We start from the raw sequence: 18,345 nt of genomic DNA, 5'->3' as shown, positions 1-18,345 counted from the left end.
AATCCATACTCCAAAATGAAAGTAATTAACTAAAAATAGTATCTACGAGTCAGTTTCTCTTTCCTGTACCAATCAGGAAGGAGCTGGTTTCCTAACATCTAGTAAATTTCTGAGAAACTAAATTTATTCCTGCTTTTGCTTTCCACTGGCATGTGTTCAATAAAATAGTTGCAAGTTGGCCTGAATTGACATAAGAAAACCCTTTCTCATGAGAAAAAGTAGAGGAGAGCCAGAGACTTTTAGTTTATAAAATGACTAATCAGAATATTAGTATAGTTAATAAGGCTACAGCACCAGAGTGTTTCAGTCCACTTTTGCAAATACAGAGCCATGGTGGGCAAAAGGGTGAAGGGGATTAAGAGGTACATATCTCTAGTTATACAATGCATAAACCACAGGGATGTAATATATTGCATAAGGAATATGGTCAGTGATATTTTAATAACTTTGTATCAGGACAGATGATTACAGACTTATTGTGGTGATCATTTCATAACGTATGCACATGTCAAATTATTATGTAGTACACCTGACACAAATATAATATTGTATGTCAACTATATTTCAATTTAAAAGTTATTTTATGAAATGTTAGAAAAAACCAACATATCAATATTATATACACGTAAAATATATAATTTTAAAAATATAACTAAATTGACAAACAAAATACTTTACATAGGCATTTTACTATTTCTTCTACACTTCAAATTGGAAAAATGTGGGGTTACCTTCATATTTGGAGCCATTTTATATTTAGTCACACATAATATCCATTGAGCTTATACTCTCTTCCAAACTCTGTTTTAATTGCTGGAGACACACACATCTGTGAACACATGAGGTCCCTGTTTTTATGAACTTGAATTTCAGGTAGTCATAGGGAAAAGTAAAATATGAACTTGAATTTCAGGTAGTCATAGGGAAAAGTAAAAAAAAAAGCAAGGGGCTTCCCTGGTGGCGCAGTGGTTGGGAGTCCGCCTGCCGATGCAGGGGACACGGGTTCGTGCCCCGGTCCGGGAAGATCCCACATGCCATGGAGCGGCTGGGCGCGTGAGCCATGGCCGCTGAGCCTGCGCGTCCGGAGCCTGTGCTCTGCAACGGGAGAGGCCACAACAGTGAGAGATCCGCGTACCGCAAAAAGAAGAAGAAGAAAAAAAAAAAGCAGGGTGATGTGTTGGAGATTAACTTTCATGGAAGACCTCAGTGAGAAGATGCCATTTAGCTGAGACCAGCAGAATAAGAAGGAAGCAATCTTGCCAAGATCAGGGGTAAGAAAGTTTCAGATGCAGAAAATTGCTGTACATAGACCGCTAAGGCAGGAAGAAACTAGGTGTGTTCCAGCAACTGAAAGACCCAGATAAATCACATTTTTCAAAGCAAGTTAAAGTGCTACTTACTCAGAGACGCTTTAAAAGATAATGGCAAAGAGGGAAAGAAAAGAGTGTACTTTATTTGTTAAATTTCAGACACTGGCTTCCAGGTGTGGAGAAATACATTTATACTATGAGATCAGGAGAGAAACTTATAGATATCTCCCTTTCTCCTCACTTCCCTATTCCTCCCTTCAGAAACATTGTTCAGGGGGAGAAAAAACATAGTTTAAGGGTAAACAGAGTTTCAAACTTGCATCCTACCTCTATAACTTGCTTAATGCATCTGAACAGGTATATTATTTTACCCTCCCTCAAGCCTCCTGCAAGATGGAGACAATACCGCTTATTTTGCATGACTATAGTCAGGATTGAATTAGACATGTAACATGTGTACCTCTTCGAAAGCAGTCAAGAAATAAAACTGTTACTTCTGCTATTCATTGAGCAACCACGGAAAGGCAGTATAATGAAGTGGGTTAACAAGAGGGTTTGGAATCAAGAATGATTCGGTTCAGACTATTTACAGTGCTGTGATTTGGGACAAGACATTAAATCTTTCTGTGCCTCAGTTTCTATAAAATGGTGGGGAAATGTTTGTTATGAGATATCAGTTATTTAACCCTTGTAGAACGGACAGCCTGAGCCTGGAACACATGTGCAACACATGGAGCCCCTTCCAGCCTGTGCACCGGGTATTAAGTTCCAGGGGCTGCATGTTCACGAATGTGTAATATGTGTCCTTTTCCTCACTTACGGCATGCACAAATGAGGAACCAGGTCCACTGTAAGTGTGTCCATTATTTAAAGAAATTAAAACTAAAAATATGCTTCCTCATTCTAGGTTTCCCAAACTGACCCCCAATCCCGGGATACATTCCATTATATTTAAGTATCTAATAGACACTTTTTTAAACACCAAATTGTTTCTAAGATGTCTTTCAAAAAAAATTAATGTGAAGGCTCTAGTTGAGAAGTAGTGTCAAACCCATGTTCCCTCCAAAGAGGATAGCTTCCAAAAATTCCTTTTATGCTTATTGAGTCATTGTTCTGTTTTCAGTGCTTTCAGTTTCATATTACTCTAAATCTATTACAGAGGTTGCTTCACTTCTTCTGTCTGGTATTTACAGGAAATCAGGCAAGCCCCATGACCTTGGGTGTGTGAAATAAAAGTCTAACCATCTAGTGAGAGACAGAGAAGTTACAGAACCACTCCACCTAAACTGAGAAGAAAACAGGTAAGAACTCTACTTTTTCCTCAAAGCAGCTCTGTCTCCAGTGCTAAAGCAGCCTTGCTCTGGGAAAAGGAGCCCATGTTAAGATTAGTGCAGGGGTGGGAAGGGATTTTTAAGGGTTAGTTAGTTTTCTAAAAAATGACCAGCATCAAAATAGGTTGCAGCTGAGCCTAATGTGGGGAACAAGGTCAGATGAAATCCTGGTGTTATCAGGTGGCAGCACATCCCTGGGTCATTACTGTGCTTGTGTAGAATTAGGCACCAGGGACATGGAGCTAAACTAAGATCTTGAAATGCATTAGGATTGTCTTTCTCTTTGCTGATGTTGTCTGTGTTGACTGGGGACACAATTAAATTACCATTGTCTTTTTTTTTTTTTTTTTTTTGTGGTACGCGGGCCTCTCACTGTTGTGGCCTCTCCCATTGCGGAGCACAGGCTCCAGACTCACAGCCCAGCAGCCATGGCTCACGGGCCCAGCCGCTCCGCGGCATGTGGGAACTTCCTGGACTGGGGCACGAACCTGTGTCCCCTGCATCGGCAGGTGGACTCTCAACCACTGCACCACCAGGGAAGCCCCAAAATTACCATTGTCTTTGATACAACTTGTTCAATACTGATGTGACTGCAGCTAAGAAACTGAAAGGGTGACAAATATGTTATTTTCATGAGAAGGAAAGAATAGTAAATGAGATGCAGTGGAAACAGCTACATGACACTGTTAAAGACAAAGAGAAAAACTGAAACCCAAAGTGAAAGGTATAGATTCATGAAAATACCATACTCTTCAATCCTACATTTGAACTTTGTTTCAAAGTGGAGTTCTTCTTTTAGAAATAGCGCAAGTTCACTAGATACAATTTCTTGGTGTCAACTCACTCCTTACCCCTTAGGAGCAGAATTCAGCCCACTACTTTACTAAAAAGCTTCCTCTTTAAAGAATCCACTGTGGTGCAGCACTGAAGGTACCATCTTTGTTTACTTTGCCCTCTCTGTGCTCTCAAGAAGTTTTGATCTTGCCTTTTGGAAACTCTTCCTCTGAATTCCTTGGCTTGGCATTAGCTTATTCATCACCTACCTTGTCTGACACCTCTCTCTTCTTTTCAGCTTCCCCTCCCCTTTTCCATCCCCATCCCCTCCTCTTTACCCCTACTCCTCTTCCTGTTTCTACTTCTCCTCTACAAAATGGAAAAAAAAGAAGAAAACAGAAAACTTGGAAGTGCGTGGCTGGAAATATAGATATTTTCTTTCAACAACTTTCTTCTTTACTTCTCCTGATCTGTCTCCTGATCTTTTAATCTTTATTTCATTGTCTTTTGTTCCCTTACACACACACACACACACACACACACACACACATGTACAAATATGATTTTTAGCAACATGCAGTATTTGCAGATGTGCACTTTACCCCCACTTAGTTGGAGGCTAATTTATTTTGAAGCTAGTAAATTTTAAGTTTCAGAGCCCCTTGCTTCCACAAGCCCATACCAAGGTTTTGGAGGGGTCCCTAGCCATGTGTTTCACAAGGTCACATATTTTTATAAAATTTGCTAAAGTAAGTTCCACTTCTAGAATAGCAGTGTGAGAAGTTCTGTGGACCCTTATCCCAGTAAAAATAAGGCTAACTAGTGAGAAAAAACACATTTCAAATCACTGGAAATTGTTCAGAGACATATATCAAGTGACAAACATTTATTCATGAAATTCTTTATTCATAGTAAGAATTAGTGAATAAATAAATAAATACTGTATTTCTCACACATAGCCAGGATGTACAATGAATCTCTCTGAATCTTATTCTATTTTACATTTAATGTCTAGTATAAATTTTTAAATGACAGTCCAAAATAAAAGTTTTCCATGGTAAACTAAATGTAAGATTTTGTTCATGAGGGTGGTTGAATGTTGATAAATCACTGTCATATCAATATTTTTTAATGGACTACTTTGATAATACTTCCGTAACTTTCTAAAATGTCTTTCCCTCATCTATCTCACTGTTGACACAAAACTAGGTCATGTTGGGGGATTTTATGATTCCTCCTTCTGAATGCAAAATAACCTCGTGAAAGCTCTTGATCTGCTTAGACCAGAAATTCTAATTCATCCCATCTCTTCCCCTGCAGACAAGGGAACATGGCCTCAGAGAGCCACATGTCAGGCCCAGAGTGCCTCATCAAGAACACTAACGAACGACTGTTGGTTAATCCGAAAGCACTGAAGATCCTGTCTGCCATTCAGCATCCCGTTGTGGTGGTGGCTATTGTGGGCCTCTACCGCACTGGTAAATCCTACCTGATGAACAAGCTGGCTGGGAAGAAAAAGGGTGAGTGGCACCAGCAAAGCCCAGCTGAGTCCCTTCTGCCACCCACACTCCCAGCGTGCAGAACAGTGATGTGAGGAGAGGAAGTTAGAGACCTGGGAGGAATATTGAAAGCTAACTTTCAATACAGTGATGGGTTTCTTACATTTACTCTGTGCTGGAAGATAAGAGTCAACTCTTTCTCACCACTTTGACTTAATTTTCTCTTTAAAGTATAAATATGCCTTTCTGGAAGGAGTAAGGTAGTAATAAAGAAAATTAATACAGATAATAATAAACAATAAAACATTTACTAAAATGCATGTGAATTAACTTGAAGCTTATACTGATCTTTAAGGTAAAATAAATATTTCAGTTTGTACTGAATGTTCTAATTTCTCTCTTTTTCTGGTTGCAATTAAGATCAATACTGATTATGTTTTCATTTGTCTCTTTAAACCTTGATTTTGTGAACTATTATCTCAATTTCAAGATCCATCTGCTATTAAAACTCCACCCTTTCTTAACTCCATGCCCCCTTGCAGGTTTTTCTCTGGGCTCCACGGTGCAATCTCACACGAAGGGCATCTGGATGTGGTGTGTGCCTCATCCCGAGAAGCCAGAACATACTCTAGTTCTGCTTGATACTGAGGGCCTGGGGGATGTGGAGAAGGTAAGGGCTGAGGATTCAAATTTGGACTAAGCCCCTCATGTCTGAATATTCTCTACATTATTTAATTTTTCTTTAAATAAGACCTTGCACTTAACCACGTTTTTTCATTTCTGTTTACATGCCATGAGACCCAGTTTAGCAATGAGGGGTCAGGAAAATATTCATAAGGCAGAATCCTAGAAGAAGAGCATAGTGGTCAGTCGACAGTATTCTAATTATTAAAAGGCTGTAAGCTAAGCCAGTTAACCCAGATGCATAAAGGGAATACAAATAAATTCAACATAATGAATCTTATCCTGCAAAGAACTTTTGTTAAGGATTTAGGTTCTGAAGTCCCATACCCTTGGCTTTAAATTTAAAGTCTGTCAGTAATTCAATGATCTTAGCAAATTATTTGATCTCTTTTAACCTCAGCTTTCTTATCTGTAAAACAGATGTAACAGATCTACATTTGCCTCATAGTATTGTTTTGAATACTTAAAAGATAAGTAATGGAAAGTGTTAGGTGCACAACAATTGCTCAGTGAGATAGATACATGTATTATTACCCTTATATTAAGACAATTGTTCTGTAAAAATAAAGAGCAAAGTTTACATTTAAATTATATTTAAGGCCTTAGAATGCCCACAAGCAATGACTATTTGTTTGCAATTATCTACCAATGATTATAAGAGGGTCTTGTGAGAATCAGGGTAAACCAAAAACACTAATCAGAAAACTATTCAAAGTTCAAGTCCTACTAACAGTCATTTTTGCTTGGATTTGGTTTCCTCTTATAGGGCATTAGTCTAAAAAACCTCTAATTAAATGAGCATCCTTTTACTACTGCTGATCTGAAAAGTGCCATGAGAATGAAAAATAATCCTCTTCCAAATGTACTCTGATTTCCAGGGTGACAACCAGAATGACTCCTGGATCTTTGCCCTAGCAATACTCCTGAGCAGCACTTTTGTGTACAATAGCATGGGAACCATAAACCAGCAGGCCATGGACCAACTTCAGTATCTTTTTCGGGTTCAAACCAGCATCAGAGTCAGAGGGGAGACCAGTTTTAATAAAACAGCTGCCTAACTGTGAGTCCTTGTGAATCAAGCACAAAAAGATAAACATAAAAAGTAATTCAAGGACAGGGGATAATCCTACGTATCAATACCTACTGAAGAATTGATACTTGGGTTAAGAACAAAGGCGAAACAAGGGTTTTGTATATGTAACTAATATAGGGTGGAGGGCACTGTTCTTTTATGCCAGTTTTCCTTAATTTGCTGCTCAGCTATGTGACGGAGCTCACAGATAGAATCAGGGCAAAAGCCTCACCTGATGTGGATGGGGTTGAGGATTCAGCTGACTTTGTGAGCTTCTTTCCAGACTTTGTATGGACACTGAGGGATTTCTCCCTAGACTTGGAGGCAGATGGACAATCCATCACAGCAGACGAGTACCTGGAGAATTCACTCAAGCTTAAGAAAGGTAAAGGGAACTTAGAATTGGTAAATGGGATGAGAAAACACTAAAAACTATCATTCTTTAGTTTTCTATCAACAGTTTTCTTATATTTATAGTATCTATTTCTTCTCAGGGGGTGATTACTAAGAATTAACACTTGTTTACTATCTGAATGAATAGATTTGATTTGATTTTCTCCCTGTTTTAAGAACAGGTTTCATTTCTTTCACCTTTCCCTCTGCTGTGATTAGACTTACATTATATCCCTGCTTAGGGCTTGTGGTGCTGTAATTAACCAAAGAATATGGAGTAGAATAGGTAATTTATTTGAAGAAAATAAATAAAAGTGCGAACTGTGCACTAGTCTAGGGGTTGGCAAAGGATGGCTCACAGGCAAATAATGTCCAATCCAGCCTGCCAGCTGATTTTGTAAATAAGGGTTTATTGGAATCATGCTATGCCCATTCATTTATAGACTGTCTATGGCTGCTTTCATGCTACAGTAGTAGAAATGAGTACTTGGAAAAGAGACCATCTGGCTTATAAAGCCTAAAATATTTACTGTCTGGCCCTTTACATAAAAAGTTTGCAAGCCCCTCTATTAGGCAAATTCTTTTTATCTTCTTCCAGGTGCCAGTCAAAGAGATAAAATTTTTAATCTGCCTCGACTCTGTATCCGGAAGTTCTTCCCAAAGAAGAAATGCTTTATCTTCGATCGGCCCAGTGGTAGGAAGAAACTGGGCCAGCTTGAGGACCTGTGTGATGATGAGCTGGACCCCGAATTTGTGCAACAAGCTGCAGTCTTCTGTTCCTACATCTTTAGGAATTCCAAAACTAAAACCCTTTCAGGAGGCATCAAGGTCAATGGACCTCGTGAGTCTTCTTCCCAGTCTTTACTCTCACTGTTATGACTAAAAGATGGTGTAATAACATCCACCTAGCTTCGGCTTTGAAAAATGCACATCTACTGTTATTATTGTGGTAAATTCTAGATGACACCAACACTTCTAACAGGTTTTATTAGTCACAATTCTTAGGTGAGGAAAGATAGAAAAGGCCAAAGGAAAATAGCTCTAAAAGCTTAAAACTGTCCTAGTAAACTGGACCTGCCCTGTCCAATATAGTTGTCACTAGATAAGTGCAGCTATCTAAATTTAAATGTAAACTAATTAAAATTAAAGAAATTTAACATTCTGATCACACAGCTGTGTCTCAAGGGCTCACACTACACATGTCTAGTGGCTACGACACTGGACGGCACATATAGAATACTTCCATCATCACAGAAAGTTCTTCTGGACAATGCTCTGCTAGAATAAACAAAATGGAGGACTCCTTTTGATTTGTTCCACAAATATTAATTGAATGTTTCCCATGGACCTACCAGGGCTGATGATACAGACATAAGTGAGAGAGATATGGTTTCTGTCCTAACAATGCTTGGGGGTGAAGTAAATGTACTCAATAAACACAGGCCTAGGCTATCTAGAACAGAGGTTCTTAACCTTTGATGTGCATATGCACCACCTGAGGATCTTGCTAAAGATGAGGGTCTAAGTCAGTTGAACTGGGGCAGAGGCTGAGAGTCTGCATTTTTAGCCAGTTTTCAGGTGATACTGAGGACATTGATGCTGTAAGGCAAATGGTTGGTAATAGACATCATCAGAATTGCACAGAATAGAAAGTTTCCTCACTCCTCCTAAAATAAACATCACCATTTGTTCTCTATTTGTAGGTCTAGAGACCCTGGTGCAGACCTATGTCAGTGCCATCAATAGCGGGGATCTGCCCTGCATGGAGAATGCAGTCCTGGCCTTGGCCGAGATCGAGAACACAGCTGCAGTGAAAAAGGCCATCGCCCACTATGACCAGCAGATGGATCAGAAGCTGCAGCTGCCCACGGAAACCCTCCAGGAGCTGCTGGACCTGCACAGGACTGTTGAGAAGGAGGCCATTGAAGTCTTCATGAGGAAGTCCTTGAAAGACATAGACCATTTATTTCAAAAGGAATTAGCGGTAATTTTTTTCTTAAGTTTATACAGATTAGGCTCTTGGAAAGTAAAGTACTACTAGAAAATGAAATGGGTGCTTATTTTGAGAAAAGCAATTTTTACTAGACTTTTAAATGGTGACAAACACTATTTGTTATTATCATAAGAGGAACCAATTTTATTATGATATACTTTATTATGGTGCATTGAAACTTTTTTCTTTCATGAATAAACTAATATTCTTCTCTATAATTTCATTACATACATATAAGTAACAATCAGAGTTTCTAATCAAATTACATGCTCATTGTTATCAGGCTGATTGGATATTTTGGCCAAAAGCAAAGAAAATTTTAGCCTTAGTTATCATGAGCAGGCTTATGTTGAGCCACATTTATTGCATATGCAAGCATTGGTCCAGTTTGAAAAGCAGGAGTTTATCTCCAAAGGTGTAGCATATAGCTGGTAATCTCTGCTCTGAAGGTCACCCCCATGGTGAAAGGGACCTTTGTAGAAAGTCAGGATCAGTAGTAAGGATATGGTGTTGCTGAGTGCCTGTAAGTTCTTCTAGGGGGTCACAGACCTTTTATATTTTTATTTTTTTGAGAAGACTTTCCAGAAATTCTGAGGTCAAGTTAACATCTTTTCACTATTCTTTTTACTTCCTGTTTTTTACATTAAAGGCCCAGCTAGACAAAAAGCGAGATGACTTTTGTAACAAGAATCTTAAAGCATCATCAGATCGTTGCTCAGCTTTACTTAAGGATATTTTCAGTCCTCTAGAAGAAGGTGTGAAAGAGGGGATTTATTCTAAACCAGGAGGCTATCGCCTATTCACTGAAAAGATACAAGAGCTGAAGAAAAAGTATCTTCAGGAGCCCAGGAAGGGAATACAGGTAACCAAAATTTATTCTGGGAAGTTGCTGATGTGTTCCTTGAAACAACATGACCAAGCGTATTGCACACAGATGCGCAGTTACAGGACCAACAGCATTCATGCTCTCATTTAATAAACACATACAGGGAGCCTGTTATACCAGATATATCCTATGTGCTCATCCAAAAGAGTGCACTCAATTAACAACTGAGTTACAAATTGGATTATCAGATGTATCCAAAATTTCAAATAATGTCATCATTTATCTCTCTGCATGTTCCTCCCCTCAACCTCACACTTCCCTCCCTCCATCCCTTTTTCTGATCTGCTTTCTCAATGATGGCTTCATTCTCCAACAAGTTCACCCCATATGAGACCACAGTACCAACAGCACCAAAATTAGAGCCCTCAGTCTAAAAGAACAGAGAATCACTATTTAGATCTATATCAATCCCTTATAAAGATTCTGCTCAGGAAGCTGTCATGCTTGGCCAGCCTGGAGCATGTGCTCACCCAGTGACAGGGAATCTTGACCACTAGGCATGCCAAGACCAAGAGGAGCAATTCCTAGAGGGAAAGATGGTGGGCAAACAGGAATAAGTGCTTACAGCCATTTCCTATTACTAACCCCATTCTTTTCTGGGTCCTAGGCTGAAGAAATTCTTCAGGAATATTTGAAGTCCAAGGAGTCTATGACTGGTGCAATTCTACAGACAGACCAGACTCTCTCAGAGAAGGAAAAGTTGCTTGAAGGTGAGGAGTGAGTCAAGAGACTAAACAGCCTTGAAAGCACTTAAAAGTTCTAATTAATTCGGCTGGGTGAACCTAGGATCCTTAAACTATAGCAAGATGAGAAAAGATGACTCTTACTCACTAAAGTCATTTTTGAGTAGAGCATACACAGTCAATAGCAACAGTGGCAGGTTATGTGTACATGGAAGAAAGAAGCAACATGGTCACCCACATTCATTTTTCTTTTTCCTTTTCCTCCTGACAGTGGAACGTGTGAAAGCTGAATCTGCACAGGCTGCAGCAAAAATGCTGGAGGAAATGCAAATAAAGAATCAGCAGATGATGGAACAGAAAGAAAAGAGTTATCAGGAACATGTGAAACAACTGACTGAGAAGATGGAGAGGGATAGGGCCCAGTTGCTGGAAGAGCAAGAGAGAACTCTCTCTCTCAAACTTCAGGTATTTAATTGTATCACCTTGAGGTTCCTGTTATTCTGTTTTCTCTCCACACTCCCTGTTCACAAACTTGGCATGGCAGTGAGAACATGAAGCCCAGAAGAAGGACCTTGATTGCCCACTTGTACTTTTCAATCCCTATCTGCCAGACTGAACTGGCCCCTACAATGTCTGGTTGTTAAAAGATTTTATTTGCAGTTATGTCACACCCAGTCCATTATCACTATATCTGCCAATCGTGGTAGCTATTATCTGCTAGACATTATAAAAAAGTCTTTTCCATATCTCTTGCTTAGTACTATATGAAACAAGAGCTGCTATGTTCGTATTACTTAGGAGAGGAAACAGAGGTTCAGACAAGACTAAGTAATTTTTATAGGGCCACAATGCTTGGGAAGATATCTGAACAGTCTTCACCAGTTAGAGGAATCCACGAATTTTTCTTCTGTCACAGATTTTAGCTCTAAAAGAACCTTCATAAGCAGAAGGACTCAACTCTCACACCATTGTGTTAGTCTATCACTCCTACCTGTTTTCTTTGTCCTGCTCCTAGTATGTGTTGAGTTGGGAATTATGTGCAGAAATCCAGTATGGTCTGTCTGGGGCCCTGATTCCCTTACCTGCACTTTGCCCCTCTGCCACCAAGGTGTGGAAGCTTAGATCAAATTCCCTGATCTAAGATTCAGACACTGCATCAGATTTTGAAAATTCTTCATTTATTTCTGTGTTGTGTGTGTGTATGTGTGTGCATAAAAAAATCATAATGCATAGATAAGATCTGAAGCCAAACATTTCATTAAGATTGCCGACAAAGGTTGTATACAATTAATGGGACAAAAAAAATTAATACTGGTAATTTAGGTTCATCAGTATATTGGGAGATATAAGCCCCAAATCCTTCTTGACTCAAGGAGACTCAGAAAAAGTAATCACAGAGCTAGAAGGCCCAAGAGAAAGTACAATGAAATTAATGGTAGAGAAAATTTCAAGAAGAAATTAAATATTAAAAAAAAATCTATGAATGTGGAAAGTAGATAGAAGTTAGAGATTTACTTAATGTGACACGTTATTCAGTCTCCATTTGTACTTTTTTAGGAACAGGCCCGACTACTACAGGAAGGATTCCAAGAAGAGAACAGACGACTTCATAATGAAATACAGAATCTCCAGAAGAAGATGAAAAAACCAAGGCAGCAATGTTGCCTAAGCTAAAGAACTAAAAAATAGAGCTTTCCTGGTCACTCTTATCAGAGGCATTACTCAAGCAGTTTAAAATTAAGAAAAATGTCACCACACTTGATAATATTTAGATTTCACAGTTTTATTATACTAAATATTTTCAAAGACATGCAGTACCATAATTGAAATCATGTCCATCTTCCTCACAATATTGTAAACTGTGTAACAAGATGCATTTTACCTCTGTGCCAACCCAGGAGGTATCATAACCTGGTACCACCCAGGAGCTTCTTCTTCCAGATGACTACGAGTTAGACAAGTGGATATTGAGCAAAGTCTTAGGTTAAAGTCTTGGGACATAGTTGGTCATGAGTTTGGCCAAGTGCACCACAAGTTCCAATATCAGGGACAACCATTCTACCTTCTTAGTGAAGACAGTATACAGTGTCCCATTGTTTCAAGACCGCACACTCTGTCAGCAATGATGTGATTCCTGGACACTGGGAATGGGCAATGCTTACTGGTGAATTCCAAGCTAAAGCAAATCACCTTATATAGCGATCTAGAAGCTCTACAGAATTTCCATAGGAAGATGGAAGAAACCATTAGCATGAGTATGAGTTGGATCATAAATAAATGGGCTAAAGAAGGAAACTTTCCCTTCTTGCTCAGTTCACCCAGATTATAACTTTAATGGGACTCTTTAGAACTTTAGGTAAGTGATCCTGGACTAAACATAGTAACATGATGACAAATATACATTGTGTGTTTGTAGCAATTTATAATTGGCAAAGATGAACTTGAAATGATGACTGATAATGTGTTAGAAAACTGAGCTAAATTAATTATTAGATCATTTACAACCCTAGAGTTTAGGCTATCTTTTCCCAATTCTTAAGAGTCATACTTGAAAGCCTGCTTATTTTCCCCCAAGAGAATATGAGTTGTTTTTTACTTTTTTTTGACCAGTAAAATATGCTCTTGATATTACTTAGTATAGACTTTATCACAATTGTCAAAAGCCCTAGGTATGTTGTTGGAGTTTCTTAAAGCAATTAAGAATTAGTTTCAACCTGGAAATAAATTATGCTTCACTGTACTTTACATTTCTGATTTTTTAAAGTTTTTCACCAAAAAAAATAAGGTTCTAGTTTATACAGCCAAGGTTGGCTAACTTTTCTGTAAAAGATGGGATAGTAACTATTCATGGCTTTGTGAGCCATATGGTCTCTGACTCAACTACTCAACTCTGCCATAAAGCAGTCATTGATATACATAAATGGGTGGGCATGGCTGTGTTCCCAGAATACATTGTTTTCAAAAACAGGTGGCACTCAGAAGCCATAGTTTGCAGGCCCTTGCTTTATATAATAGAAACAACTCTCAGAATGGAAGAAAATATTTGCAAATGCAGCAACTGACAAAGGATTAATCTCCAAAATATACAAGCAGCTCATGCAGCTCAATATCAAAAAAGCAAACCACCCAATCCAAAAATGGGCAGAAGACCTAAATAGACATTTCTCCAAAGAGATATACAGACTGCCAACACACACATGAAAGGATGCTCAACCTCACTAATCATTAGAGAAATGCAAATCAAAACCACAGTGAGATATCACTTCACACCAGTCAGAATGGCCATCATCAAAAAATCTAGAAACAATAAATGCTGGACAGGGTGTGGAGAAAAGGGAACCCTCCTGCACTGTTGGTGGGAATGTAAATTGATACAGCTACTATGGAGAACAGTATGAAGGTTCCTAAAAAAACTAAAAATAGAACTATCATATGACCCAGCAATCCCACTACTGGGCATTATACCCTGAGAAAACCATAATTCAAAAAGAGACATGTGCTACACTGTTCATTATTAATAGTTCATTATAAATAGTTCAAGGCACTATTTACAATAGCCAGGACATGGAAGCAACCTCAATGTCCATCGACAGATGAATGGATAAAGAAAATTTGCTATATATATACAATGGAATATTACTCAGCCATAAAAAGGAATGAAACTGAGTCATTTGTAGTGAGGTGGATGGACCTAGAGTCTGTCATACAGAGTGAAGTTAGTCAGAAAGAGAAAAACAAATACCATATATTAATGCATATATATGGAATGTAGGAAAATGGTACTGAGGAACCTAGTGGCAGGGCAGGAATACAGGTACAGATGTAGGTAATGGACTTGAGGACACATGGGGGAAGGGGAGGCTGGAAGAAGTGAGAGAGTAGCATTGACATGTATATACTACCATGTGTAAAATAGATAGCTAGTGGGAAGCTGCTGCATAGCACAGGGAGATCAGCTCAGTGCTCTGTGATGACCTAGATGGGTGGGATGGGGAGGGTGGGAAGGAGGGGATATATGTATACATATAGGGGATTCACTTTGTTATACAGCAGAAAATAACACAACATTTTAAAGCAATTATAATCCAATGAAGATGTAAATAAATAAATAAATAAGATTTAAAAAGTACAATGAGATATCATTTCTTACCTATTAGATGGTTACTATTTTTTAGAAACCTGAAAAGATTACAAGTGTTGGCGAGGATGTGGTGAAATTTTAACCCTCGAACACTGTTAGTAGGAATGTAAAATGGTGCACCAGCTATGGAGATAGTGTGGGTGTTCCTCACAAAAATTAAAAATAGAACTACTGTATGATCCAACAATCCCACTTCTGGGTATATATGCAAAAGAATTTAAATCAGGATCTCAAAGAGATATCTGCATTCTCACTTTCATTGTAGCATTATTTACAACAGCCAAGATATAGAAACAACCTAAGTGTCCATCAACAGATTATTGGATAAAGAAAATGTGATAGATACATACAAGGAATATTATTCAGCCTTAATTAAGAAGGAAAGTTTGCCATTTGCAACGTGGATAAACCTGGAGGACATTATGCTAAGTGAAATAAACCAGTTACAAAAAGACAAATACTTTATGACTTCACTTATATGAGGTATCTAAGATCATCAAACTCATAGAAACAGAGAATATAATAGTGGTAGGCAGGGAGTTGGGGAAGGGGTGAGAATGGAAACTTATTGTCCAAAGGGTATAAAGTTTCAGTTATGCTAGATGAATAAGTTCTTGAGATTTGCTGTGCAACATAATGCCTATAGTTAAAAATACATTATTGTGCATTTTAAATGTGTTAAGAGAGTAGAACACATTTTTAGTATTCTTACAGCAAACAAAAAGGGAGGTGGGGGGAGGTTATGGGAGGTGTTGGAAATGTCAACTACCTTGATTGTAGAGATGGTATCATGTGTGTTTGCATATGTGCACTCATCAAATTTTATATTAAATGTATGTAGCTCTTTGTATGTCCATTATACCTCAATAAAACCATTGAAAAACTTTTGGAAAACAATTCTACAAATCCAAATGGACCCTTATGAATGGTGAATTTTATCATGCATTTAAAGAAAAAAAATGACACCAATTCAAAATGGAAGAGGAAAGATTTCCTGACTCATTCTACAAGGGAAGCATTATTCTGATACCACAATCAGATAAAAACAGTACAAAAAAAAAGAAAACTACAGTCCATTATCCTCGTGAAAATATATGCAAAAATCCTCAACAAAATATTAGCAAGTCAAATCCAGCAATACATAAACATAATGCACCTCGACCAAGTGAGGCTCCTTCTGTGAATGTAATAGTTAAAAAATCAATTAATGCAATTCACCCTGCTAAAAGTCTGAAGAAAGAAAACCACTTAATTATATAAATAGATGCAGAAAAACCTTGAAAAAACACCTATCATGATAAAACTCCCAGCAAACTAGAGTAAAAATGAACTTCTTCAAGCCGATAAAAGGCACCTACAAAAAACCTATATCTGACATCATATTTAATGATCAAAAACTGAGTGCTTGGCCCTTACAAAAGGAAAAAGCAAGGATGTCTGCTCTCACCAGTCCAGTTCAATGTTATACTGAAAGTCTTAGCATAATATAGCAAAAAAAAGAAACAAAAGGCACATAGATCAGAAAGGATAAAATAAAATGTCCTTATTCTCAGACAACAAGATCATCCATATAGAAAGTCCCAGGAAATCTACCTCTTAGAACTAATAAGTGAGTTTAACAAGGTTGGAACCCACAAGATCAACACACAAAAGTCTACCTCCAATTGTATTTCTATATACAAGCAATGAACCACAGTAGACCAAAACTGAAAAATTAATACCATTTACGATAGCTACCAAAAATGAATACTTAAGGTGTAAATCTAACAAAACATGTATAGATGTTGAAAACCAATCTAAGACCAAGAGATTATAGGATAGATTCCATCTCCCTAGTAGTTTTCACAATGACCCTTCCACTCTCTGAAGAGTAGAAGGTTTAAGACCCTTTTTCTAGAGTTAACCCTGACAAAAGCATGTGCCTAACATTGGTTAAATTCAAATGAGCTTAACCAATGGACTAGAAATACATCCATTGTTGCATTGGGCTTCTATCCAAATAGAAAGAGGAAAAAATATGGGCAGGAACTCAGAATGCCAAATAATTTGCCTACCATATACAAATATACATATCCCACTCTTCCCATCCACTGGGAGGTCCTTGACAGAGGGTCAGTCATAGAACACAAGACAGGCAAACTCAGCCAGTTTTTATTGTGGAGATTTTTTCCCAACCTAACTCCAAAACGATCCCCCTATAAAGTTAAAAGAGACTGCCTGGGAATCAGGAATTGTTCAGACTAAAGGGATTCATCCATTCAAAAGATTTGTACTCTGCCAAGGACTGAGAAACACAGTTGAAGTCTCTCTCTTAAGAAGCTAACAGTCTAATGGTGAATACAGATATTAAGCAAATAAATGCAGGAAGTTAAATACCCAGGAAACTGAGGGGAGAGGATTTCTATGATTTAGGAAGGAGTTGATCTAATCCACCTATACCAAGATATCTGAGATGATGCCTTAATATGTCTTAACCATGTTTCCCCTTATCAATCAATTAGTAGGGAAAAAAATCCAAATTGGGAGGGAGAAATAGGAAGAGAGACAAACTGAGGAAACAAAGGGTCTATCACCTGGCCCCAAAACATAACATGATAATAGTGTATCATGCACTCAGCTTCTCTTTTTCAGGCGATTGGTGAAAGAAATGACGAGAGCAATGAGCTCCATCTAGTGGCCAATACGAGTATTTTAATTTTTCTTCACAGTATTTTATCACTACCTGATATCACCTAAATTTGTTTGTTCATATTTATTGCCTGTCTCTCTCAGTAGAACATAAGCTTCACGTGGGCAGAAACTTTCTCTATTTTGTTCATCATGGAATCAGCAGGATCTAGAAGGCCGTCAGGCACATAGTAAACCCTCCATACAATAAGTATTTTTAAACACATGAATGACTATCTTATATACAGCATTTATCATCCCAACCGCATTCCTGTTGCTTTTCCCTGAAAGTTTACCATATTGAATGTTTCTAGAATTTGACAGTTATTTGTATTCTTGTACTATTTAGAAAGGAATCTTCTCCTTCTTTCTCCCCACAAAGGATTTCATCATTATCCCTTCTTTAGAGACCTAGAGAACCTGTTGTCAGTTTATGTTCCTGCCACTGCTTTGGGGATCTACCTGGCATAAAGCATGCAGTACTGACTTTGGACCAGCAGCAGTGTCAAAAGGACACTGCACACCACAACAAATTGAGGAAGCAAAGATCAGTAGCCATAGAGATCCTCCAGGAGCTGAGAACCTGCCTAGAGGGCTCTGAAAGCTGAAAAGCTCCAGTGTGAGCCACGAATTCCAGAGGCAAAGTCAGATTGAGAAAGGAACACAACACCTTCCCAAGAAGAGCAATTTCTACCAGGTTCTAAGGCAGTGATACTTACTTGTGTAGCAGCATGTTTTAACACACATTAGCCAGAAGCTACAACCTAATCCATGTTTTGGAGGGCACAGTACTTGTCAGTATTTCCACAGCACAATTTTTATTGTTTTTTTTTTGTTTTTTTTTTTGCTGTACGCGGGCCTCTCACTGTTGTGGCCTCCTCCATTGCGGAGCACAGGCTCCGGACGCACAGG

The 18,345-nt window shown here is 38.3% G+C and overlaps 1 protein-coding gene across 1 annotated transcript; it reads left to right on the top strand.

Annotated features, from left to right (window-relative positions):
• The first annotated feature begins 2,488 nt into the window (after positions 1-2,488).
• Positions 2,489-13,358, top strand: LOC132480748 (guanylate-binding protein 1-like). Its single transcript, XM_060085147.1, has 11 exons — positions 2,489-2,611; positions 4,736-4,935; positions 5,457-5,584; positions 6,477-6,586; positions 6,859-7,055; positions 7,662-7,904; positions 8,767-9,047; positions 9,706-9,918; positions 10,550-10,652; positions 10,897-11,090; positions 12,183-13,358. Exons 2-11 carry the CDS (start codon positions 4,746-4,748, stop codon positions 12,297-12,299), a joined length of 1,776 nt encoding a protein of 591 aa, XP_059941130.1. The 5' UTR covers positions 2,489-2,611; positions 4,736-4,745; the 3' UTR covers positions 12,300-13,358.
• The last annotated feature ends 4,987 nt before the right edge of the window (positions 13,359-18,345 follow it).

The sequence above is a fragment of the Mesoplodon densirostris genome, chromosome 2 (genome assembly GCF_025265405.1).
Source record: "Mesoplodon densirostris isolate mMesDen1 chromosome 2, mMesDen1 primary haplotype, whole genome shotgun sequence".
Taxonomy (NCBI): Eukaryota; Metazoa; Chordata; class Mammalia; order Artiodactyla; family Ziphiidae; genus Mesoplodon; species Mesoplodon densirostris.
This window is presented reverse-complemented; position numbering and strand designations above follow the sequence as displayed.